General features: G+C 43.5%; 1 protein-coding gene across 1 annotated transcript in view; it reads left to right on the top strand.

Moving 5' to 3' along the window:
• STOX2 (storkhead box 2) overlaps window positions 1–25,045 on the top strand; it is a 101,827-nt gene extending 76,782 nt beyond the window's left edge. Inside the window, exons 2-4 of the mRNA XM_060001485.1 lie at window positions 8,108–8,260; window positions 17,175–19,440; window positions 24,469–25,045. Coding sequence (XP_059857468.1) covers window positions 8,108–8,260; window positions 17,175–19,440; window positions 24,469–24,664 — 2,615 coding nt within the window. The 3' untranslated portion in view covers window positions 24,665–25,045. The remainder of the gene's footprint in view (window positions 1–8,107; window positions 8,261–17,174; window positions 19,441–24,468) is intronic.
• Window positions 25,046–25,322: the final 277 nt, after the last annotated feature.

The raw sequence follows: 25,322 nt of genomic DNA, 5'->3' as shown, positions 1-25,322 counted from the left end.
ATAGTTTGTTGAAAGGAATAGACCTGTATTATCACTGTGCCCACTGTACATTTTACAGGCGTGTTTGACCATTTTTATGAGTCACGGTATCTACTGCATGTGGTAGTTTTATTGACATCTATAATTTTAACTTTAGTGTTAATTTTGGCAGTCCAGAGAACAAAAACAGGCACACTTTGGTCCTGAGGAGCAAGACTTTGAGTTAGAAAAGAGTAAATTATGAAGCCTTTATTACACGGGAAAAAGTTAATAGCCAATCAATCTATTTTGCTGTCGTTTTTAAAATTACAGCCTACTTTTTCCGGTTGGATGAGCATTAAACTAGTTTTCTCCAGCAAGACGGAAACAGAGGTAGGCAGCAGTACTATATTATGCTTTTATGCCAGAATTCTGCTGCATTGATATAGAATCAAAGAATTTGAGAGTCTGAAGGAATCTTTGAAATTATGTCATCCCAACCCTCATCTGCAGACACAGAGTGGCAATTATATTTTGTTATTAGAGACTGGGCGCTTATCAAACTATCTCCTGAATGCCTTCTTATACTGGCAGTTTCCCAATGATAAATTAGTACAGTTTCAGAACTACCTTTGTAAGTAGGTTGCTTCGGTTCATGAACTTCGTTAGGGTCAAAGGTAACTTCAGTCCAGAATACAGAGTGAATTGACATTTACAATGGAAAACAGTATGTGAAAATAAAGAGGAAAACAGGCTAATTTGAACGGAATGCTGGTACTTGGGGAAAAAAAGATTATTTAAAGAAGGCTAAGATAGAAGATGAACTTTGGGGAACTTTCAAGGTTGTATTATAGTTTATTGTGATGTGATCCACCTGGAAAAATTACAGCTTTCCTTTTCGTATTTGATGGGTATGAAGATGGGTACTTTAAGATGAGAGGAAATAGATTTACGTTTGTCTTTCTGGTAGGTATCTTTTGGAAAGCTATGGGTATCATCTGGGAAGGGGTGGATGTAGGTTGTCATGGAAGTCACATCTTCTTAGTTGCGTCCCTCCCCCGCCCTGCCCCCCCAACCCGTGCGTATGCAAAGGTTGGGGAGCACAGAGAACCTAAACTAGTGACTGGGGAAAATGGCATTCATAGAGGACTGAGCTTTATTATAGTTCTTCCTTTTTTTTTTTTCGTACAAAAAGAACCAAGATAGGAACAATTTTGGAACTCAAGTTTCAGAGGTTTGGGATATCTAAGAGGCACTCAAATAAATTTCTTGAAAGGATGAATTATGTGAGAGAGAATTTTTTGAAAGAATCCTAACTAAAGTAACTGACCAGAAGTTGGAAGGGAGAGCAGATAGAGGGGGTTAAATAGTAAAAATGCATGGGCCTGATAAAGATATTTCTGAGGTGGAAGTCACCATCTGTAGAAGATAAAAGACAGGAAGTCGGCACATGCGTGATGTCTGCTTGTTGTCGCAGACCCTCCTTTCAGTTGCCTGGCGGTGGTAATAGTCACCAGTTTGTTCCCTACAGTTGCGCAAGAGTGATTTTCTAACACAAACGTGTCATGTAATTCCCCTGTATAAACATACACAGGGTTCCTGTCAGCATAAAGGGTAAGAGTGTGGAGCCTTCTGGTCTACGAGGAGGCTGCATTTCTCTCCGTCTCACCCCCAGCCTGCTCCAGATGTGCCAGAATAGGCCGTCAGCATCCCCAGCTCAGCGCGCTGCGCCGTGCCCCGCACACGCTCACTCCCGCCTCTGCTACGGCATCCTTCACTCTCCTCGTCATCACCGGACACATTTACCTTTGTCCTCATACTTCTTAGCCTGACTGTAGTACCTTAAAGGAAAGAAGTGTCCAAATATTCCCTGAGGTATTTGAAATCTAATGTGAAATGCTCTTAAAATCAACAAGGTTTACTTAGAATTGTAATATGTCATGCCTTCTCACATTTTAAATTCATTTAACAGAAATTTATTGAATGCCTGCTCTGTCCAAGGCACCGTGCTTGGCTTGATCTGAATGATCCTGGATTTGACAAATGTTCCCTGAGGACTGGACTTAAATGGATGTTCATAAGAAAATAAAGCTGAGATAAAACCTATTTACCCCTGCTTTCTAGAACAATAGGACAGAATTATAGCATTTTAGAAAGAATTGGCTAGCCCACAAGGTAGCCGTGAGCTTTTCCCGGAGTTGTCTTTATGAATATGTTCAGAACTAATTCTGGCAATAGAAAAATCCATCCTATAAATTATAGACAAGTAACAATTCATAGTTTATGCAAAATGTGGTCGTTTCTATAGATTATGATGACCAATAATATTTTAGCAGTATTTACATTCCCTTGTTTTCTTCTTTGACCATAAATGTGGTCCAGTTGTTGGAAGAATTTTCTAGTAGCATATTTTAAGAATGACTTGTTGGTTCCTTAAGTAGGTCTGATATAAGATCCAAAGAAAATCATTGTAAACTTGAATAAGATGTTGTGTTGTGTTGATCGGTACCTATAATTCCTTTTATATAGATCTTAAATGCATGTCTTAGCCCTCACTTAATGTATAATTATTTTTCTGTGGTAACTGCTATGTTTGGGGCAAAATTAATAGGGAGAGTCTTAGAAATTTCATGGTTAAGTATATTTGGTCTCATTAAATTCTGTGTTCGTTTTGCAATTATTTAGCAACATATATTAATAAAATCACAGCTCTTTGGATACCCTGAGCAATCCCTTGGATTCCGATGTTGTAAGTGGATATTCATTCATTCAGCAAACAAGTACTGGGTGTCTGGGGTGAGCTCTGCCTTATTCCAGGCACTGAGAATGCAGGAATGTGGGGTTCACGTTTCCTTCTGTCTTGGAGCTTATATTCTAGTGGGTGAGACAGACAGTATACCAGTACACACATACACACATTCAGAGAGTGAAGACAGTGACTTGGAAGGACCCTGGTACCAATTCCAGTAGTGGGGGGGGGGTCCCCACTCCACCAGCAATTCTCTGACACCAGCTGAGTGTCCCACAGTTCATCCCAATTCCAACACCATCTACCTGGAAAGCATCAGATCCCATGGGTTAAGGGCTCAGTCCACAGGAGTGCCCTCACCCCACCCCACCCCTGACCACCGATGTCACTCGCAAGCCCAGATTGTCACCTGTGTTCTGAAAGACTGGTGATAGATTGGAGGCTCCCACCACCCCCTCCTTGGGTTCAGTTACTTTGCTAGAGCAGCTTACGGGGAGAAACACTTTACTTACTAGTGTGCCAGTGTATTATAAAAGAATACAAGTCAGGAAGAGCCAGGTGGAAGAGACGCATAGGGCAAGGAATAGGGAGATGGCACGGAGCTTCCATGCCTCCGGAGGTGCACCACCCTCCCCAGTCTCCACGTATTCAGCAACCTTGGAAGCTCTCTGAACCCCATCCTTTGGTTTTTTATGGAGGCTTCATTACATAAGCATGCTTGGTTAAATCATTGGCCGTTGAAGATTGATTCAACCTCCAGCCACTCTCCTCTCCCCGGTGGAGGTCAGGGGGCGGGGCTGAAAGTTCCAACCCTGTAACCACGTGGTTAGTTCTCCTGGCTATGAGCCCCCATCCTTAGGTGCGGGTCCAAAAATCACCTCACTGATGTAACAAAGATACCTTGATCTCTCTCACCACTTAGGAAATTCCAAGGGTTTTAGGAGCTCTGTGCCAGACATGGGGATGAAGACCAAACATATATTTCTTATTATAAACCATAGTATCCAGTAACATGAGAGAGAGTGTGCTGTGGTTTTAGGACAGCATTAGATCGGGTGCCTGGGCAGGGCTTCCCTAGGAGGCCCTGCTTAAATGGAGACCCAGAGGCGGAGAAGCAGCCCGTCCTGCAGAGATCTGCGTGAAGCACATCCCAGGCAGGGGCTCAACAAAGGCGAAGGCTCTGAGTGGGGAAAAAGCTTGGTGAGTTCAAAGAACAGAGGAAGTTGTGAGCATGTTGTAGGGGGGAGCGGAAGAGGGGTCGGCGGATGGTCCCAGATGTGGGTGGACAGGCTCAGGCCAGCGTAGACCCGGCAAGGAGTTCCGATCTCCTAGGCGCAGTCGGCAGTCACTGCAGGATTTCATGCAGGGAAGCAGCGTGTTTTACGCTTTTCTAAGAAGACTGCTCTGTGGAGAACGGAGTGTTGGGTAGGAGAGAGTGCTGAGAGGCATCAAGCCATTGTCATGGGCCAGGTGAGGGGGACAGTGACCTGGGGTAGGGGTCGCATGGCAGATGGAGTGGAGGGAAGAGACCCAGGAAGCATGTGGGTGTAGAGGACACAGGATGGCCGGTGGGGTGGGACGGGAGTGAGAAGTAATTTATCTTAGTGCAGTATAAAAGCAAGAGGACGGGCTTCTCTGGTGGCGCAGTGGTTGAGAGTCCGACTGCCGATGCAGGGGACGCGGGTTCGTGCCCCAGTCTGGGAAGATCCCACATGCCGCGGAGCGGCTGGGCCCACGAGCCATGGCCACTGAGCCTGCGCGTCCGGAGCCTGTGCTCCGCAACGGGAGAGGCCACAGCAGTGAGAGGCCCGCGTCCCGCAAATAAATAAATAAATACATAAACAAAATAAAATAAAAACAAGAGGACGTGGAGACGGTCACTTAGAGCATCCAAATTCCATTTGATTCTCTCTCCTGAGTTAAATGTTATTCCACGTATTCAGTATTATAGTGAAACTGAGCTTTTTCAATACCAATGCGTTTCAAGAGACACTTACAGCTTACTTGCCTCTGACGGTTGGCCGCAGTGACTGAAAAGAAACTGACCTAGAAGATCAGTAAACGTTTGATATTTGTTAGTTAAACTAAACAAGAATTTCAGCTAACAGCATAAGGACAAGCATGACCTAAACTCGTTAATTTTGCTAATAGTCATTCCTTCTTTAGAGAAAGCTCAAGTTCCCTATAACATACACAAAATTAGAAAATAGACCTGCATTATTTTAAAAAAATCCTATTTAGTATTTTTGTATCTTTAGTCTTCTGAGAAGTCCATAAGTATGACAGGCAAATTCTAGAAGGTGTTACCCTCCCAAATGATGCACAGGTCCAAAGGTACTGGAACGTGCTTTGATCTCCCCACCCCACCCCCCCCCACGTGCTTGTTAGCTGACCCCATTGTCCTTTTCATCTGACTTATGAAATTATTCCAGGGACTTCCCTGGAGGTCCAGTGGTTAAGATGCCCTGCTTCCCAGCCTCAGAGCACAGGGAGATCAGCTCGGTGCTTTGTGACCACCTAGAGGGGTGGGATAGGGAGAGCGGGAGGGAGACGCAAGAGGGAGGAGATATGGGGACATATGTATATGTATAACTGATTCACTTTGTTATAAAGCAGAAAACTAACACACCATTTTAAAGCAATTATACTCCAATAAAGATATTTTAAAAAAAAAAAAGCTGCCGTGCTTCCACTGCAGGGGGCATGGGTTCCATCCCTGGTCGGGGAACTAAGATCCCACATGCTGTGTGGCGTGGCCAAAAAAAAAAAATGCCGGGTGACTTTGAAGTCCACGTAACCAACCTAGCAACTCTTAAGAAACCTGCCTCACTGCGGCTCATCCTGTCCTGTAGAAGGTGGAGGGACAGAGAAGGATCCACAGGAGAGATCTTTAGAGTGGCTATGGCTGAGCTACACGGCCACCATGGGGAGGGGAGATTTGAACATGAGTAGCTCCAAACACACCCCTCTACTGCGTCTCGCCACCACCATTAGTTCATCCTTTACACAGAAGCCTTTAGAATATGGTTGTGTTTGAATGAAGGGTACAACAGTTTTTCAAAGATTTAAATACACTCTTCTAGGCAGTAGCAAGCTTGCCTACTGAGATGGGCACAGTCCACATAATTCTGTCATTTTTGTTTTCTGTTTTTTTTTTTTCGATACGCGGGCCTCTCACTGTTGTGGCCTCTCCCGTTGCGGAGCACAGGCTCCGGACGCGCAGGCTCAGCGGCCATGGCTCACGGGCCCAGCCGCTCTGCGGCATGTGGGATCTTCCCGGACCGGGGCACGAACCCATGTCTCCTGCATCGGCAGGCGGACTCTCAACCACTGTACCACCAGGGAAGCCCAATTCTGTCATTTTTGAGTCACCAATATGAATTGAGCTTCACCAGCCAGTGAGTGAAACTCACATCCTCAGCAGCCTCCCAAAATTCCGTGTTCCAGCTTCTGCCCTCTGCTACCCCAACAAGTACTTGCGAGCATCTCTCAGAGGTCTATCTCTTTATGAGACTTACATCCCATAGGCCCCGGCAGTCTGTGGGTTCTAAGTTAGGTCAGTTCCTGGTTTCTGCTGCTCTGGATTTGTGTATTTCCCCCATCTCTCTGGCTGTTGAGGAAGTGTCTCCCTCTTGTCAGACCCACATCTTACAGAGAATGGAGCCACAGCAGAGCTGATTGGAGCCCCGAGGGCTGCAGGAAAGAGGGGAGCGTTGGACTGAGCTGGGCCTGGGGGTGAGGGGGGTCAGGCTTCAACCTTTGACACTGGGGTCCTGATGCTCCATCTGGTGCACCTGTTAGACTTACCCCCTCACCTGTTGGTTTTCATTCCCAGGTGCTGTTGCCTGGTTTTATCCATCAAAGCATTTCCCATCCAGTCCATCAAAGCAGGGTTCACGTTCTTTCCCAAAAGGCCTCAGGATTCCCCCATCAAACTAGGAGTTGTGGCTGGGTGCAGCAGGCTGGTCCACCCCAGAGCACCCAGACACCTTCCTGGAGGCCGTTGCTTAATGCCACAGGTTGGCCCAAGTCCATTTCTGGTTAGTCACGGTGATTTATAACAAGAGTGAAATCATACTTGGAAACAAGAGGAGAGATTATGTAAATCCATGTGGGAAAGAAGCTTAGAAGCTCACAGATTTTCTACTCCGCTGATGGTTTCACCCCCTTTCTGAATGGCCTTTCTCAAGTGAAACCTTACAGAACCCCAAGGAGGAAACAGGTGGCACGCAGATGTCAGGAGCAGATTTCCCTGCCCTCCCACCCCTCCCTCTGCTGGGGGCACCCCTCCCTGCCCCCAGAAGCCTCTCTGGGGAATGCTAGGGATCCTTCCTTGGAACATGACTTGAAAATCACCACACTGTGACGCCAAGATTGCAGAAAGGAAGGCAGTTATGTGCATAAAATGTTGCCATGTCTGCCCCTGGCTTCTGGGTCTGCAGCCTCCCCCCACCTGCATTGGCTCTTTCAGATGCAAACGTGTGCAGGATATGCCAGAGCCCTTCCTGGGTGGTAAGATCATCCTCCACGTGGCCACCGGCGTCCTCGTCTTGAAATTCATATCTGACATTGTCATTCCTTAAATTCCTTCTCTGGTGCACCATCCTTCATAGAATGAAGGCCTTGGGCACTCAGCTCTTTGCTGTTAATAGTCCCTATATACCTGTCCCCCTTCTCTGCTGCTCCCCAGAAAATACCCCTACGCCCCACAGCCACCCGGCACACTCTCACTTCAGCACCAGGTTCAGGCTGCACGACCTTGGTAAAACCTCCTCTTACTTCCTGGTTCTAAGCTCCGTCCTCACCTCCGGCTGGCGTACATCACTCTACCCTCTCTGCCCCAGAGTTTATTTTTCAGCCTTCTCTGGCGCACGATGAACGTTGGTCTGTCTCCTCCGCTTAAATGGAAACTCCTTGAGGGCAGAGATGTTGGTGGGAGGGGGCTTATTTACTTTCCCAAGTGACTCCCAAGACCCCAGCAGGTGCCTGGGGCAAAGGGCACCCAGCGTTTGAATGAATGAATCCTCAAGTTCCCACAAGTGCATTTGTCGAGATGTGAATGACAGTTATTAAACAAATCAGCTCCGAGTTAATAAAAGCAGAGATCATTTGAAGAGGCTCCGTTGTTGCAAGCCTTTCAGTAGCAAGTCTATTTAAACGAGATCTCAGGTTTTAAACGCAAGTCTTCTTTGTGGAAGCAATTGAAGCTTCCGCCGTTCTGTGCACGTCTTTCCACCTGAGAGGACGTGGCTGTAACGCACCTCAGTGTTGAGGGTTGATTGTGTTCATTGCACAAGGAACAGGTGAGAGTCACGGGAGAGGCGCGTGTGTGTGGAGGTGTGTGTGTGACAAGTGGCTGGGTCTTAATGAACCACTTACTTGAAAATTGTCTTTCTACAGGTGATGTGTCACCAATCAGTATGTCTCCCATCAGTCAATCTCAGTTTATCCCACTCGGGGAAATCCTTTGCTTGGCCATCTCCGCAATGAACTCTGCAAGAAAACCTGTCACCCAAGAAGCACTGATGGAGCACCTGACCACCTGTTTCCCAGGTAACAAGAAAAGAATGAGGCACTTCCTAAATGGATGTGTGCTCTGGCTGCCCTGGGACTTCCTATGGACAGTTCATCCCATGTTTAAGTCTAATAGGAAAAGAAAAATCTTTGACAAAACTGACCAGTAACTTTTCTTAGTTCTGTAATTAAAAACCAAGGCACTAGTGTCACTTCAAAAATAATTTGCCTTCTTCAGCTGTAATAGTTTTTAATTGGCACTGATGGAAAGAAATTAAATCAGAATCCTTGAAGAATTCTGTGAAAGACTACCACAATTCCATTTAACCTTTACAACACAACCTTGTTAAAGCACGTGAACATCTTCATTCATGGGACCGGGTCAGAAACAACTGAAAATTTGTCCTAAGGGATTCAGCTACAAAGAGAGTAATGTCAAAAATAAACATTATCTTGCATGCTCATGTCACGGCCTGACGAGTTTTAAGAGTATGCTATATGATAAATTAAACTGACCTTATAGTAAAAGAAAAAAATTAAACAAAGTGGTTCTTTTTCCTTTTAAAATTTTTTTAATTTTTAAATTTTTGTATTGGAGTATAGTTAATTTACAACGTTGTGTTAGTTTCAAGTGTACAGCAAAGTGATTCTATATATATATATATATATATATATTCTTTTTCAGATTATTTTCCATTATAGGTTATTATCCTATATTGAGTGTAGTTCCCTGTGCTATACAGCAGGTCGCTGTTGTTTACCTATTTTGTATATTGTAGTGTGTACATGTTAATCCCAAACTCATAATTTATCTCTGCCACCACCCCCCACCGCTGCTATCCCCTTTAGTAACCATAAGTTTGTTTTCTATGTCTTTGAGTCTGTTTCTGTTTTGTAAATAAGTTCATTTGTATCCTTTTCTTCGATTCCACATATAAGTAATATTGATATATCTGTCTTTCTCTGTCTGACTTATTTCAGTTAGTATGATAATCTCTAGGTCCATTCATGTTGCTGCAAATGGCATTATTTCATTCTTTTTAACAGCTGAGTAATATTCTATTGGGGGGAGAAAATACACACACACACACACACCCCACATCTTACTTATCCATTCATCTGTTGATGGACACTTAGGTTGTTTTCACATCTTGACTATTGTAAATAGTGCTGCTGTGGCCATTGGGGTGCATGTATCTTTTCAAGTTAGAATTTTCTCCAGATATATACCCAGGAGTGGGATTGCAGGATTGTCTTTTTCTCTTAAGTATTATAAAAAGAAGATAATAGCCCAGCCACTTTATGAATAGTATCTGATGCCTCCAGTGCCAGAAGATGTTAGGAGTGGTGATAAGCTGAGGAATTCTCATGTCCTGTCTCAAGAGAAGCAGCCCACTACTCAGCTCCAGTGTATTGTATCTGCCCCCCAAAAAAATATAGAACCCTCCCAGAGTTGCCAAATCTTCTAATGTTTTAAAACAATCTGGAAATACAGTTTTAGGTGAAATCTATAAATTTCCTTAAATAATGGCAATTTGCACGTGTGTGTGTATTTTAACATGTGTATGCTGATGACATACAAGTCGAATAAAACACATTATTGGGCCACCAGTTTGCCAACTTGGCCTGATCTCAACCCATCCCTAGCTTGAAACAGAGCTTATGTTAAAAATGAGCGACAAACACTTGATATATTTTTCATTCGACCTAGAAGAGACCTTAAACCTCAGTAAAATGAGCTGTTGGCTGCGTTTATTAGCTTTTGCTACACAAATGCTGGGTAACAGTTACAGAACATCAGTGACCTATGACGATGAACATTTATTTAGCTCGTTGGTCTGTGGGTTCTCCACGAGTCAGCTGGTCCAGGCTGGAACTTGCCAGGTGACTGTTCCACCTGTACTCCGTCCACTTTGGAGAAGGGGACCTATTCTGCTCGTTGGGGTGACAGAGGCCCAAGAGAACAAGTCCAGGGGCTCTGGGGCTCTTCAGACCTCTGGTCATGCCACGCCCACTAACATTTCATTGACCAAAGCAAACCCGGCCAAACTCAAAGTCAAGGTGTAGGGAATTGCAGCCCACCCATGGGGAGACGGCAGAGGGGCTACTTTTAAATAGTCACCCACCGTGTTGAGTCTCCCCACTTTTCCTGTTGCCCCAAAGGAACTTCATATTTCTCTCCCAGTGATTTTTTTCCCTCCTTTTGGGGTTTTCTAATTATCACCTTTGAACAACACAGGTTAGAACTGTGCAAGTCCATTTATCCATGAATTTTTTTCAATAAATCTAGTATCTGTATTTTCCTTTCATAGATCTTTAAATTAACTAAGGGTAAGGGAATGTTTGTGTTCAATTAGAGATCACAATATGTGGAATCAAAACCAGACTATCTCAGCTTCCTGCCCTTGAGTGAGTCATTTATCAATTCCTCTGTTTTTGAGGCAGAGATAGCAGTACCCGGATTTTTGACCACGAGGGGGGTGGTGCCCCTAACCCCTGCATTGTACAAGTGTCAACTGTAATATGTTTTGAAATTACATGTACTCTTTAAAAGCTCTGACATGAGCCCACCCCTTCAACCTATTGATTATCTTAAATTGTCTAACATTTTATTATCTCTGAATATTCTTCATTGTCTGTCTTTCTCTGTTAACTTCCAGGCGACTCCTTTTCCGTTCAATAGTAAGATAAGAGAATCCCAGGTGAGGTTACTTAAGGGGACAAATGTGTTCATGAACTAATGCTCTTGTGAAGGAAGGCTATTGGCCTTTTACCTGGGTAGCCTCTTCTGACATCAAACATCCCAGCTGCTTTTAAAATCCCTCTGTTTTTATGTAGGTTCATGAGAGATCCCATAGCTTTTCCAAACTTGGTTACATATCTCCCATTACAGGGCCATAAAATAGAGAACAGAGGGTTTCCCTGGTGGTGCAGTGGTTAAGAATCCGCCTGCCAATGCAGGGGACGCGGGTTTGAGCCCTGGTCTGTGAAGATCCCACATGCTGTGGAGCAACAAAGCCCATGCCCCATGACTACTGAGCCTGCGCTCTAGAGCCCATGAGCCACAACTACTGAAGCCCGCAAGCCACAGCTACTGAAGCCTGCGCACCTAGAGTCTGTGCTCTGCAACAAGAGAAGCCACCGCAATGAGAAGCCCGCGCACCACAACGAAGAGTAGCCCCCGCTCGCCGCAACTAGAGAAAGTCTACATGCAGCAACAAAGAACCAACGCAACCAAAAATAAATAAAATTAATTAAATTAATTTTAAAAAATAGAGAAAAGAAAGAACACAGAGCAAGTATGTAATAGGTAATTGTGGGTCACTGCCAGACAGCTGCTAACAGTGTCACTAAGTTGGAATATTTTGTAGAGAAATCCATAGAACAACTCTTTGCTGGCTTTTATGGTGAGTGACCCTAAATCCCAAGGCCTCGCATTCAGATGGACCAAGAGGAGCTAACAACCTTTTTCATATGATGATTTATTGGTCAACCCTAGAAGTTTGCAAGGACACCATACAAACCTGAGTCTAGGGCAGGGCTTGGCAGACTGTGGCCTGCAGGCTGTGTGTGGCCCTCCACTTGTTTTTGTAAATAAAGTTTTATTGGAACAGAGCCACACTTGTTAGTTTATATATTGTTTTTGGCTCCTTAGGCTACAGAGTTGAATAGTGGCAACTGAGAGATCATATGGCTCATCAAGCCTGAAATAGTTATTACTATCTGGCTCTTTACAGAAAAACTTTGCCAACCACTGGTTTAGGGCAAGGTAGTAATTATTTAAAACTTTGTTCAGCAGTAGCTCTGCATTTTAAACTATTTCCCGAAATGAAGTTTTGTTTCCTGCCTGCCTTCCTTCTTTTCTTATCTCTCTTCCTCCTTTTTTTCTTTTTTTCCTTTGATTTTTCTGCTTTTCTTTGGCTATCATTTAAGTTACTTCAGAACAGAACAATTTAGAAAACTTAATACTGTTCAAATTCTGTTTGAAAAATGTATTTCAGTGCAATTCTAAAACTTTGGAGGGATTCAAATATCATTTTTTTTGTTTTTTAAAGGTAACACTATTTACTTTTTATTATTTTACTACTTGAAAATAAAGTTTTGAAGTCTAACTGAATATTATTAAAACATTCAAGCTCTTATTTTTAATGCATATGTTATAAATAGAAAGAATAGTCTAGATTTTGGCCTCTTCCTGTTTTGGACATCCATATTCTAAAGAAACTTTTTATTAAAAAGTCTTCTAGTAAAAATGTCTGATATGCCGATACTTAAACCTTTTTATCATCTTTCTATATTGGTTAATTTTTTTTGTTTTTTTTTTGCGGTACACAGGCCTCTCACTGCTGTGGCCTCTCCCGCCGCGGAGCACAGGCTCCGGACGCACAGGCTCAGTGGCCACGGTTCACGGGCCCAGCCAGTCCGCGGCATGTGGGATCCTCCCGGACCGGGACACGAACCCACGTCCCCTGCATCGGCAGGCAGACTCTCAACCACTGCACCACCAGGGAAGCCCTATATTGGTTAAATTTTTGAAAACAACTTTTATATACCAGTTCACATTATAGAAATAAGAATATTTTTTAAAGGTTTGAAAAGAATAATTACTGCTTCTCAGCTTTCTAAATAGGTCCTCATACTATTATATATGGAATGGATAAACAACAAGGTTTTACTATATGGCACAAGGAACTGTATTCAATATCCTGTGATAAACCATAATGGAAAAGAATATAAAAAAGAATGTATATATGTATAACTGAATCACTTTGATGTACAGCAGAAATCAGCACAACATTGTAAATCAACTATACTTCAATTAAAAGTAAATAAATTTTAAAAATAAATAAATAGGTCCTCATCCATCCAGAGTGATCATTTAAATTGGACTACTACTTGTTAAGTTATTACACCTGGATCTTCCCGGGAGGAAAGCTGACCCTAAGGGGAATAGAATTAGACCTATAAGTCTGCTTATGGGCTTGAAGTTGACTTTCGAGTTTGCTGGAGACTAACATTATCTATACTGTGTTCTGTCTCCAGTTCATCCGTTTACATCGCTTCCTACTGAATTCCCCCTCAGCCAATGTCCTTCACAAACACGAAGAAATCATCCGAAGAAGCCCATTAAGTTTTCAGTCTACAATGCTTACCATACAGAACATGTACATATGTGCTCTGTTCCAACAATTGTCAGATTTGCAAGATTGAAGTGGTATATAAGTCTAAATAACCTCGCATTGGCATGCAGTGTATTGAAATATCTGTTTTTGCTTTGAGAGATGTAAAGTGTAGGAAAGGAGAGAGGTCAGATTCCAGCCCTATTTGAGTGTAAAGCTTACCTTTGCTCTTTACGCTATCAAAATCCAAACTCATGATGACCTTTGGGACTAGAATATGGAAGTGATGGAATATGCAGACCTTGACAATCTCTATCACAGCCACATCCCCTTTTTCCGTTGAGCCCTACAGATTTCCAGTGGAATCCTGGGTTTCATAGACAATTGAAGATACCAGTCATTATACTGGAGCTTAATAATAAAATAATAATCATAAATATCAGTGACTTTCAGGTAAAGCTTTGAAAACTTACAGGTAGGGGTATGGAAAATGGATTGGACAGGGAATGTTTCTAATTTGTTTTTTCAAATTAAACATTATTTGATTGATCCACTTGAAAATCCAAGACATCAAAACTTTAAATGTAAATTCTCTCTGGAAACTCTTTCTTATTCCTTCATTTGGGAACACTCAGAAAGTGGTAAGTAAACATGATTGCATTGTAGTCATGATTCCATATAGTTTTGTGAGTTTTCTAAGATCAGCACTTGGTTGGCCTCCAATCAGCAAATTCTATAATACAGTGAAATTTTTGTTTTATAGTAATAGCTATTTTTATGAATAACTCTTCAGCGTTCCTTTTTTTTGTGTGTGTGGTACACGGGCCTCTCACTGCTGTGGCCTCTCCCGTTGCCAAGCACAGGCTCCAGACGCGCAGGTCCAGCAGCCATGGCTCACGGGCCCAGCGGCTCCACGGCATGTGGGATCCTCCCGGACCGGGGCACGAACCCGTGTCCCCTGCATCGGCAGGCGGACTCTCAACCACTGCGCCACCAGGGAAGCCCAGCTTTCCCTTTTTATAGCAGAGAAGTAAACCAGTCAATCATGAATTCTTCTAATTCTTCTAAATGAGCCTTACCACTTTTTGAAAAATTTCTGTGTGACTAGTGCCCCCTGAGGTTGTTCAGCAGAAGCAGAATATTAGTAGTGTTACTAGAAGGGGCATAGAAGCTTCTTTTAAGTTGCTCCTCTCATGTGCAAGCATTTTCTGTATTATGTTGGCTCTCACGAATTGCAAATATATAGCTTGGGTTGTATCACTAATTCAATTGGCACTCATTTTTGTTTTGTACAGAAACTACCTTAAATTTTTTTAAAAAATTTGTTATTATACCAGCCTTAAAAACCAACATACATTTGCATAAAAACCAACATACATTGCTCAAGAGTAGAACCTTAGACAAAAAGGAAACCATGCAGCTCAAAAATTAAATAATTATATTAAACAATACATCATTCAGAAGCAGTGTTATCTTTTCTGCCTTGATCACAATGGGTGCCTTCTGAAGAGGGTAACAAAAATGGGTATGTAACTTACTCATACATGGACTCTCTCCCCTTGAGAACTGCAGGCCGTTTCCAGTGTTTTTGTATTTCACTTTCATAGTTTTGGAAGGATTGGGGGAGCCTAAACTTCTCAGCTTACCCAGCTGTTCTAGGCTGTTACACAATGTTCTTTGAAGGTAACGGGGGTTTCCATGGATCCTGACCCAAAGTTGAGACTACTGATAGCTAACATTTATGAGTGCTCACTGCGTCAGGCAGTGTTCTTCATACACTAAACTCATTTAAACTCACAACAACCCTCTGAAGGTAGGTACTGTTATTGTCCACATTTTGATGACAGTCAGTAGAGGCTCAGAGAGGTTAAGCAAGTTGCCTAAGGTGATACCAGCTGTAGTAGTTCTCTAAAACAGTCATAACAAAGTACAGGTGGCTCGTCTTACAGTTCTGGATGCTACAAGTCCCAAATCAAAGTATCATCAGAGTTGGTTGGTTTCTTCTGAGGGCTGTGAGGGGAGAATCTGTCCCAGCCTCTCCCCTTGGCTAGTAGTTAGCTGCCTTCTACCAGGGTCTCTTCACATCGTCTCTTCTCTGTGATGTCTCTGTGTCCAAATTTCCCCTTGTCATAGTGGCTTAGGGCTCACTCTAATGACCTCATTTTAACTTGATTATCTCTATAAAGACCACATGTCTAAATAAGGTCACATTCTGGGGTACTGGGGTTTAGGACTTAAACATATGAATGGGGGGTGGCGCGCTTTCAGTCTCCACTGAAATTGCCATTTTTGTGGGTCAGACACGGTTGAATATTGCCAGGATGATTCAACCTGACCTACTTCCAAATGACATCATTCAGGTCAGTCTTAGAAATATTATCACCCGTGATTTGCCTGGCACTGAGGCAGGGAGAATACTAAAGAAATAAAATAAATGCGCTACAGCCTAGAGAATTTATACTCTCTTAAGAATGTATGTTCTTAATTATCTCAAAGTAGACAATGCTTAAATGTGCACACAAAACCCTTTGAAAACGATATCAGTCCCTGTACAAAGGAATACCTGTGATTTTTTTCTGGAATTTCTATTCTAGCAAAGACAGCAGTTTGGGACTCAGTGACCAGATAGATGTAGAGCCTCTAAGCTTTCACTGGTGTATTTATTAGAGCTCTCTGGTTATGAATCTGAGAAACCACCTTCATCCTGCTGGCTCATGCCAACAAGGATGAACTTCTCACCTGAATTCCACCAATCATTTTCAAATTTGAAGGTGATGATTTCAAAATTGGAGAGTACATCCTAAACGATGGTCAAGTCTAGTTGCCCTTTGATATAATTTATAAAATTAAGTTTATTAAGTAAACTTAATCTTAGAATGAGTGCATGGAGTAACTCCAAGTGTACGTGGTAGCCTCTATGTATTTTAGATTTGTTTTTCAATACCAAGATGGCTATTTCAACCCTGTTTCCCAGTTGCTTTTATTGAAAAAGTCTATTTTGTAAATTTATATATACTGAAAACGTTTTTTCTTCATTTAAAAATATTCTGTCTTTGGGAACTCCCTGGTGATCCAGTGGTTAGGACTCAGTGCTTCCACTGCAGGGGCCACAGGTTCGATGTCTGGTTGGGGAACTAAGATCCCACATGCCGGGAGGCCAAAATAAAAATTCTGTCTTTAACGATTCAGTTCAGTAAAGGTTTTTAACAACAGTAGGCACCTAACGCCATCTATCATCCCTGTCTCTCTTCCCAGCCTTTATATGTTCCTGTTCTGTTGGTAGTAATATTCCATAAGAGTTATCAGAGAAAACTAGGATTCACACTAAACTCGATGAACACCTGTGAATCCTGCTTAGTTTCTGTCTGATACTACTTAGAGGCTTGCAAAATTAGTTAGATTCTGTGTTAGTCCGTTCGGGCTACTGTAACAAAATACCAGGGACTGGGTGGCTGAAATAACAGACATTTATCTCTCACAACTCTGGGGGCAGGGAAGTCCAAGACCAAGGCGCCTTCAGGCTTGGTGTCCAGTGAGAGCCCTCCTCCTGTTTTGCAGGCAGCCGTACCCTCAAGTCACAGAGAGAGAGACAGAGAGAGAGAGAGGGCTTAGTCTCTTCTCTTCTCATAACGCCACATCACAGAGGCTGCACGCTCATGACCTCATCACCTCCCAAACACCCCACGTCCTATTACTGTCACATTGGGGTTCGGGGCTTGAACGTGGGGATCGGGTCGGCAGGGGGACCATTCAGTCCAGAGCATACTTGGAAAACTCTGGAATCAACACCACGTCCCCTCTTCATTCTCACGAGTGTGTCCTTTGGGTTTCAGGTGTTCCCACCCCAAGCCAAGAAATTCTCCGGCATACGCTGAACACGCTGGTCCGGGAGCGGAAGATCTACCCGACTCCAGATGGCTACTTCATCGTAACCCCGCAGACCTATTTCATAACTCCTTCCCTCATAAGAACTAACAGTAAATGGTACCATTTGGATGAGAGGATACCTGACAGGTCTCAGTGTACCTCTCCCCAGCCCGGGACCATCACGCCCTCTGCCTCAGGCTGCGTCAGGGAAAGAACGTTGCCCAGGAACCACTGCGACTCTTGCCACTGCTGTAGGGAAGATGTGCACGGCGTGCACACGGCCACCCTGCAGAGGAAGACCGCCAAGGACTGCAAAGACCCGTACTGCCCTCCTTCCCTCTGCCAGGTGCCACCCACTGAAAAGAGCAAAAATACTGTCAACTTTTCGTATAAGACGGAAACTCTCTCCAAACCTAAAGATAGTGAAAAGCAGTCCAAAAAATTCGGACTCAAGTTATTCCGGCTCAGTTTTAAAAAAGACAAGACCAAACAGCTAGCCAATTTTTCCGCCCAGTTTCCTCCCGAAGAGTGGCCCCTGCGAGATGAGGACACGCCAACTACTATCCCTCGGGAGGTGGAAATGGAGATCATTAGGCGTATTAACCCAGACTTGACCGTGGAAAATGTCATGAGGCACACTGCACTAATGAAGAAACTTGAAGAAGAGAAAGCGCATAGGAGTAAAGCCGGGTCCTCCGCCCATCACAGCGGAAGAAGTAAAAAGAGTCGGACTCATCGCAAGTCCCACGGAAAGTCTCGGTCGCACAGCAAGACGCGAGTGTCCAAAGGAGACCCGTCAGATGGCTCCCATCTGGACATCCCGGGTGAAAGAGAGTATGACTTTTGCGATCCTCTTACCAGGGCTCCCCGGGAAGGCTGCTTCATCATCGAACACAAAGGTGATAACTTCATCATGCATAGCAATGCGAACGTGATTGAGTCTCATTTCCCCATGACTCCGGAATGGGACGTGTCTGGGGAACTGGCCAAAAGGAGAACTGAGATGCCTTTTCCTGAGCCTTCCCGGGGAAGCTCCCACTCAAAAGTGCACCGAAGCCACAGCCATACCCAGGACCGAAGGTCCAGGAATGAGAGATCCAACAAGGCCAAGGAGAGGTCCAGATCCATGGATAACTCCAAAGGTCCTCTGGGTGCTTCTTCTCTGGGGATGCCTGAAGACCTGGCTGAAGGCTGTAGCCAAGATGACCAGACCCCCAGCCAATCCTACATTGACGACAGTACTTTAAGGCCTGCACAGACTGTCAGTCATCAAAGGGCTCACATTTCGTCCACAAGCTACAAAGAGGTGTGTATTCCAGAAATAGTCAGTGGCAGCAAGGAACCTCCCAGTGCTTGCAGCCTCTTGGAGCCAGGCAAACTGCCCGAGAGTTTGCCATCCTTTGGTGAACTCAACTCTTGTCCAACAAAAACAGCTGCAGATGACTATTTCCAGTGTAACACCTCCAGCGAGACGGTGCTCACGGCGCCGTCACCTCTGGGAAAGAACAGAGAGGACCATGACACTCTGACCCTGGCGGAAGGGGTGAAAAAGCTGCCTCTGTCTGACAGGCAGGCCCCACATCCCTCCAGGGAGCCTGTAGGACACAAGGAGGAGTCGCCAAAGGGGCCGGGCGGGGGCCCAGCGGCTTCGGGCGCTGTGGCCGAAGGGATTGCCAATGGACGCCTCATCCAGCATCACAGTGCCGAGCCCAGCAGCCTGGACAAGAGGAAAGAGATATTCAGCAAAGACACACTGTTCAAACCTCTTCACAGCACCTTGTCTGTAAACAGCTATCACAAATCAAGCCTGTCTGTCCTCAAATCTCACCCGAAGACACCTGCGGACACACTGCCAGGCCGATGTGAGAAACTGGAGCCGTCCCTAGGGACCTCGGCTGCACAAGCCATGCCAGCTTCCCAGCGTCAGCAGGAGTCAGTGGGGAACCAGGAGGCCTCTTTTGACTATTACAACGTCTCTGATGATGATGAGTCTGAGGAAGGGGCAAACAAGAACACAGAGGAGGAGAAAAACAGAGACGATGTGGGAACCATGCAGTGGCTCCTGGAAAGGGAGAAGGAAAGAGACTTGCAGAGGAAATTTGAGAAGAACCTCACCCTCCTTGCCCCAAAGGAGACCGACAGCAGCAGCAACCAGAGGGCCACCCATTCGGCGCGTCTGGACAGCATGGACAGCAGCAGTATCACGGTGGACAGTGGATTCAACTCCCCACGGTAGGAAGAGGCATCTCTCTGCACACACATACACCTACCGGGGCCTGGGGCTTTATAAAATAACTCGGAAGGTTTCTGATTTCACAGTCTCAGTTCTGTGAATGAGGGTTAAGAGTTGTGTGAGTTGTATTGTTAACAGCCTGTTTCTGACTTCTTTTTCAGGAATTGAAACAAATGTTTCTGCAGCTGTAGAGATCACCAATCTGGACTGGTGGGTTGGCCCCTTCCCATCCAATCTAAGACCAACATGTCCCAGTATTTTTCCTTCGATGTTTATATTGCCACCATGCTGATAAAGGAAGGGTTTTTTTAAAGGTCCTTCAAAAATAGTAACTTTTTGAGTAGAATGAGTAGTCAGTGTGGAGGTGGGAGGTAGGGGTTGGGAATAACTGGATTGACTCAAGGATGGGGAGTCCTTCTAATGAGAATATAATAGCCAATTTCAAAACCTTTCCAGTGGATCTAGAAGCCTGTTACTATTTTAATCCCGACTTTTTATGCCGCCCTCGCCCCTTGCTCTCATACACCTTCCTCTCACCGCTCAAAAGTCTGCAGACACATGGAACCTGTTCCTGTGACGTAAAGATTAGGGGCCTGTGCACCATTAGTTCAAAGCATGTGCCAGCACTTTTCTTTCTCCTCCTGCAGAACTAACACCATTTAGGCATGCTGATCGTGGTGTCTTCTTTTCAGTAGGTGCTGGTAATTCAGCAGAGGGAGGTTGACAGCTAAGAGTGTGCAGTGCCCGATGGCCACGTCCAATGCAGTGAAGTGGTTCAGGGATTTCGAAAACAAAAGGGAGTCTATGCAACTTTCCTTTTTTCTCCTTAATTCTTCCTTCTCTTCCAAGAGCAACTTGGGACCTGATTCTGCTTCTAAATTCTACTCCAGATTGGTGACTCTGAGATGCAGAAATAACATTGAGAGATTGACATCTCCCATTAGTTGTGATTCCCAACTTTTTACAATATTTATTATTTTAACAAGTCCAAGATATGATTATGTAGTTCATACATTTATTTTAATTATTAAGAGTTAAAATTAGTTATGTTGTAATCATTTCACTCTATCTATGGATAATCTGGGGACAGAGCATCCCAAAATCAGAATTGGGAAGCGTTATTCTGTTTGTCCCTTATTGGGCCTTTGTTATTTCTTAAAGGGCTAGTTCTTTTTATTATTATTATTAATTTTTTTTATTATTGTCGTGTAACCTTCTTTTCCAAGTTAACACATGTGTGGAAGTCTAATGTCTAAACAAACCACAGAGATGGCACTCTGGTTAAAGTGGAGACCAGGAGCCCCAGATCTCCTCTGCCCATCCCTCAAGGACCCTAAGAGACTACGGGGGGGCATGGCACTCAGTCTGAAAACTACTGGCCTATTAAGTGACTTTTCTAAGACGTAATTTTTGCTAAATATTTGTTAATCCCAAATCGAATCTTAACCAATTAGTTTATATATTCTTTTCTCTCTACTTCCCTCTTCAACTCTTGTTTTTCCTCTTGATTTCCTAGTAGGGATACCAGATAAGCATAACTGGGAGTCTGCTATTGATGGTAGAAGCTCAGTACCATCGCTTATGGAAGGTGTGGGTCATGTGCCTGGACGTTATGCTCTACTGTTTCTTACTATATAGCCTCTCCCTGCCTGATGCTTCTCTGCACCAGTTTCCAGCAATTCATTTGGCCCTCTTGGCCCCTGGACCTCCACGGAGGGAAAACCGTGATACTCCAGAGATAGCTGCTAAGGAGACCTTGAGAGTAGTTTAGTGGGTTCTAACTCAAAACTTCACCACTGCATTATATTGAAAGTTTTTGTTTGGGAACAAGTAAAAAGAAAGGTTCATGTAATCATTGAACCAGTCTCTCCACAGAATATATTTTATTATCTCTAGATTTGGAGTACAGAATATGGAATTTATGAATGGAATTATTTCTTGAACTAAGCTTATTTGCATTGCTTTAATAATGTAGTCAAGGTCAAATGCGTTGTCCTGGTAGAAGAAAAAGGTCTTCCTAAGGAGACAGTCTTCACCCAGGAGCTATGTATCTGCCCAGTGTTATTAGGTGGAATTTTCTCTACAGAAAAAGGTAGATCACCCATAAATTTCATGCAGTTAGAGAATCTACAGAACAATTCCTAATTTTACCCCTTTCGTAATTAATATCCTTTGGTTAGACGCTGGGTGACAAACTTATTTTCTATATCTATTTTTAAACTACTTTAAACTTTTATTTTATCTCATTTGAAGTATCTCCCTATACTTCAATAAGTGCCCTAATTTACCTTTCTGATGTATGAAGATGGTCTGCGAAGGAGAATATTTGAGTTACAGGGAGTTTTATTCTCCAGCGTGAGGAGTATTTTAGCCGTATAGTATTATCACGCAGACACCTCTCCACCACCGCAAGATACAGGAATCTTAAGTGGGCCGTTTACTCAGATTTTTCAGTAAATAATTGACAGAGCAGCTACGATCTAACCTCCTCCCCGTGCCAAAAAAAAGAGAAAAATCAAAATCAGAAAAGATGATCGTCATACTCTCAGTCTTCAGTGTTGGCTCAGAGGTCATGTCCAGCCACATTTCCGAAAGTCTTCAGTCCCTCTTGTTGGGAACCAAAGGGCACTGAGAGAAGGAAACAAGGCAGAAACTTAAACTGTGCTGTGAGATCTAATATTGCAAATGAAAAATCCCGACATGCAAAGCCTGCTATTCCAAATCTGAGGCCAAAAACCGGTTGATAACCACAATATGAAAATCAGAGGGATTCAGGCTGCCAGGGATGTGTCTGCACAGTGTACTGTGCCGTCCAAGTGTGGGTCCAAGGGCAACGTGTGCAGCAAGAGGCGCAGCAGGGCCTCTTGGTTCAGTTTTTCTGCCTACAAATTCCTGAGATGTTATTTTTAATGTTGTACTCCGTTAGTTCTCTTTAAAAAAGTAAGGAATTTTAAATTGGAGATCTGTTGTTACTGCTAACCTTCCCTCTCCATGAACTGTTTCACCATCATATCCACAGCCTTCCATATGACTGTCGCACATTGTACTCAGTGTCACGGCAATAATGAGATATACCCTTTGGAGACACTGGAACGCTCTATGTATTTATCACTATTAATATGTTGGCCGTGGTCAAGGGCAGTCTGAGTACAGAGAGCTCCTACCTTAGACCATCTGTTGCGATGATGTGTGTTGATGGTGCCTGGAAGACAGTAGGGTCTTGATAAATTAAACTCCCGCCTCAAAAGCTGGTTTAAAAGTGGATCCCTGAGACCTCAAAATGCATTTTCCCATAGAAATAAAACGGCATTAGTAGTGTATAGATTCCCAGGCCTACCCACAGTGGCTGCTGAATTCATCAGATGCCAGATGTGCTACAGAAATAGCTTATGTTTCTCTAGCTTTTTGGTGTACGGATTCCTCATTATTGCTTATTTCTTCTTCTGAGTCACTCAGTGAGTAGGTATGACACATAACTCGCCCTGTTTTAAAGATGAGGAAGTCAAATGCCATAAAAAGTTATCGCTGTGATTAAGAATGAAACTGAAGGAACGCGCCGTGACCTCTTTGAGGTTCTACATGTTTATTGCCCTTCTTCCTTCCTCCACCTGACCCTCAGTTGTAGTCCTGGAAAACCTCTGAGGAATTTTCTTAGAGGAGGTGTAAAGCAGGTAAGTAGGTAAGTCTAGCACTTTCCATTGCTTTAGTGATGATGTATTCCTTAGGCACGCCCAGATTTACGGTAAGCCTCATGAGAGAACTTAACTCACTTCTATGAATGTATTAACCTTCCAGACGTGCCCTCTGCAGTCAGGAAGGGTCCAGTTGTCTCTTTGGTAGCCAGTGAACAACATTCCTTTTAAACAATTAACTCTTGGCTTTTTGATGAGAAGCAAACTTAAGGCCACAAGGGGGTTAGGATGAAATAGCCTGTCAAGAATGGCTGCCACGGTATAATGTTCAGACAAAATTGCTATCAGTTTAGGATGGGAATGAAAGTGAGCTGTGAGGATGTCCCCTATGTAGTTTGACCTTCAGTCAGTGATGGGGACCCACCTGTAGAATATTTTATACATCTTGAATCTATCCAGTAGAGTGGATGTTTTGAGCATCATTGTGGTTTCTTCCACCTCTTTGTAAGCTGATGTTTCTTACTACCATTTTGAGGACCTTGAACGTGAAACCCATTCAGTTCTGATCAATCAGGCCAAGTAATCTTATTTCTGCTGTTGCCCTACACATCTGACATGTTAAATGTTATAAACCTCTTGGAACAATAAAATCGCTTCAAGTATTTCTAAATTAGAAAAACTAAAAGAGAAATCGAAATACTAAAGCCTTTAAACCACCTCTGTTCTGTAAGAATCCTTTAAAAAATAAAATATTTCTACCAAATCAATGTACACAGGGAAAATCTAAGATTCCTTATCTGAAAATAGAATGTATTTTTTACTATAACATTATATGTTTGAAACAGAGGTATGAAGTGTTTAAAAAGAATTTTATTCCCATCAGTGTGGCATACTGGCTAGTGGCCTACTTGAAGTTCACCGCCAAAGTCAAAAATCTGCTACTCGAGAATGAAAACAAAATCATCAGGGTAAAATTATGGAGTTTATTCAGGAGCAGTTCTATCAATGAGTTTCAAGCCTGAAATGAAATCACTACCTGTGTATATTTATGAAGACTATTCTTCTTTAAAAACGAACGCGATAGCCATCTAGCACATCAGATCTTGAAGGTGTTTCCTTGAGCGTGAAAGGCAAGGGAAGACATTTATTTAGCTGTATAAAAACCCTTTATTCAGCATGCTGCTGATTATAACATGTCTTGTGAACGCTGCCGAAGTCCAAGTTGGAGGAGCATATGTGAATAATCAGTATGAGATGGTATATACATGACATGATGAACCGACAGAGGAAATCCATTAACTGCATCATTTGCTCTTCCTCTAGGGCTCAATATATAATTATTTATGTTCCAAACCAAACCAAACAAAACCAAACAAAACCTTTTTACTCTTTTAGCACTCGGGAGAGCCTGGCTTCCAACACATCAAGCATTGTTGAAAGTAACCGTCGTCAGAACCCTACCTGGAGCCCGGCCCACGGTGGAGCTGGCCCGGCCTTCAATTTCCGAACAAGTACGGACAGCCCCACAAATGAAGCTGAGAAATTACAGAAACCTTCCAGCTGCTTGCAAGCTTCTGTTACTAGCGTGTGATAGTCATTCTGCCTCAGATCTCCTGTCTCATTCGATACAGCCAAGTTTACGGCACTGGGACTGTTGTTTACATCTTCGGGAAGACAAGCATCTCAACGGCAGTTTTTGTGTTGACTTAAACTGTGCTGCTAAGTAGGCTAGGGCAAAAAACAACAACAAAATCTTTATTTCAGAGTATTGCTTTTCACATGTACGGCTCTGTAGCAACAAGAATAGCAGTAGGGGTGATATGTATACTTTTGCTTCACTAATTGTAACTGAGCACACATAGGAAAGTCTAGACACTGTCAGTGTAATATGCATTTTCAATGTCATGCAGTTGCCAAGTCCATTCTGAAATGCCACAGATGCGTGTTGCTCCCAGTCTGTGACCGAGTGGTACCACAGAACACTGATCCTTGACACTTCCAAAAACAAAAGACAAAACAAAACAAAAACTAAGCCTCCACAAAATGTCAAATGCAAGGGTCTACCTTTAGGGAAATCAATGCCAACTGACTAAAGGGGACCCCAGCCCTTCGTGTGTGAACCGTTTAGGCCCCAGTCATTTTGCACTGTGAGTTTTCGTGACAAGATTTTGCAGGAGCCCATGGAAGTGTGTCAGAAGGGGTCGTGATCCAAATACTGGGAGTGTTTGTTTTCAGGATTTTAAGTGTCA

Source organism: Delphinus delphis, chromosome 21, assembly GCF_949987515.2.
Source record: "Delphinus delphis chromosome 21, mDelDel1.2, whole genome shotgun sequence".
Classification (NCBI taxonomy): Eukaryota; Metazoa; Chordata; class Mammalia; order Artiodactyla; family Delphinidae; genus Delphinus; species Delphinus delphis.
This window is presented reverse-complemented; position numbering and strand designations above follow the sequence as displayed.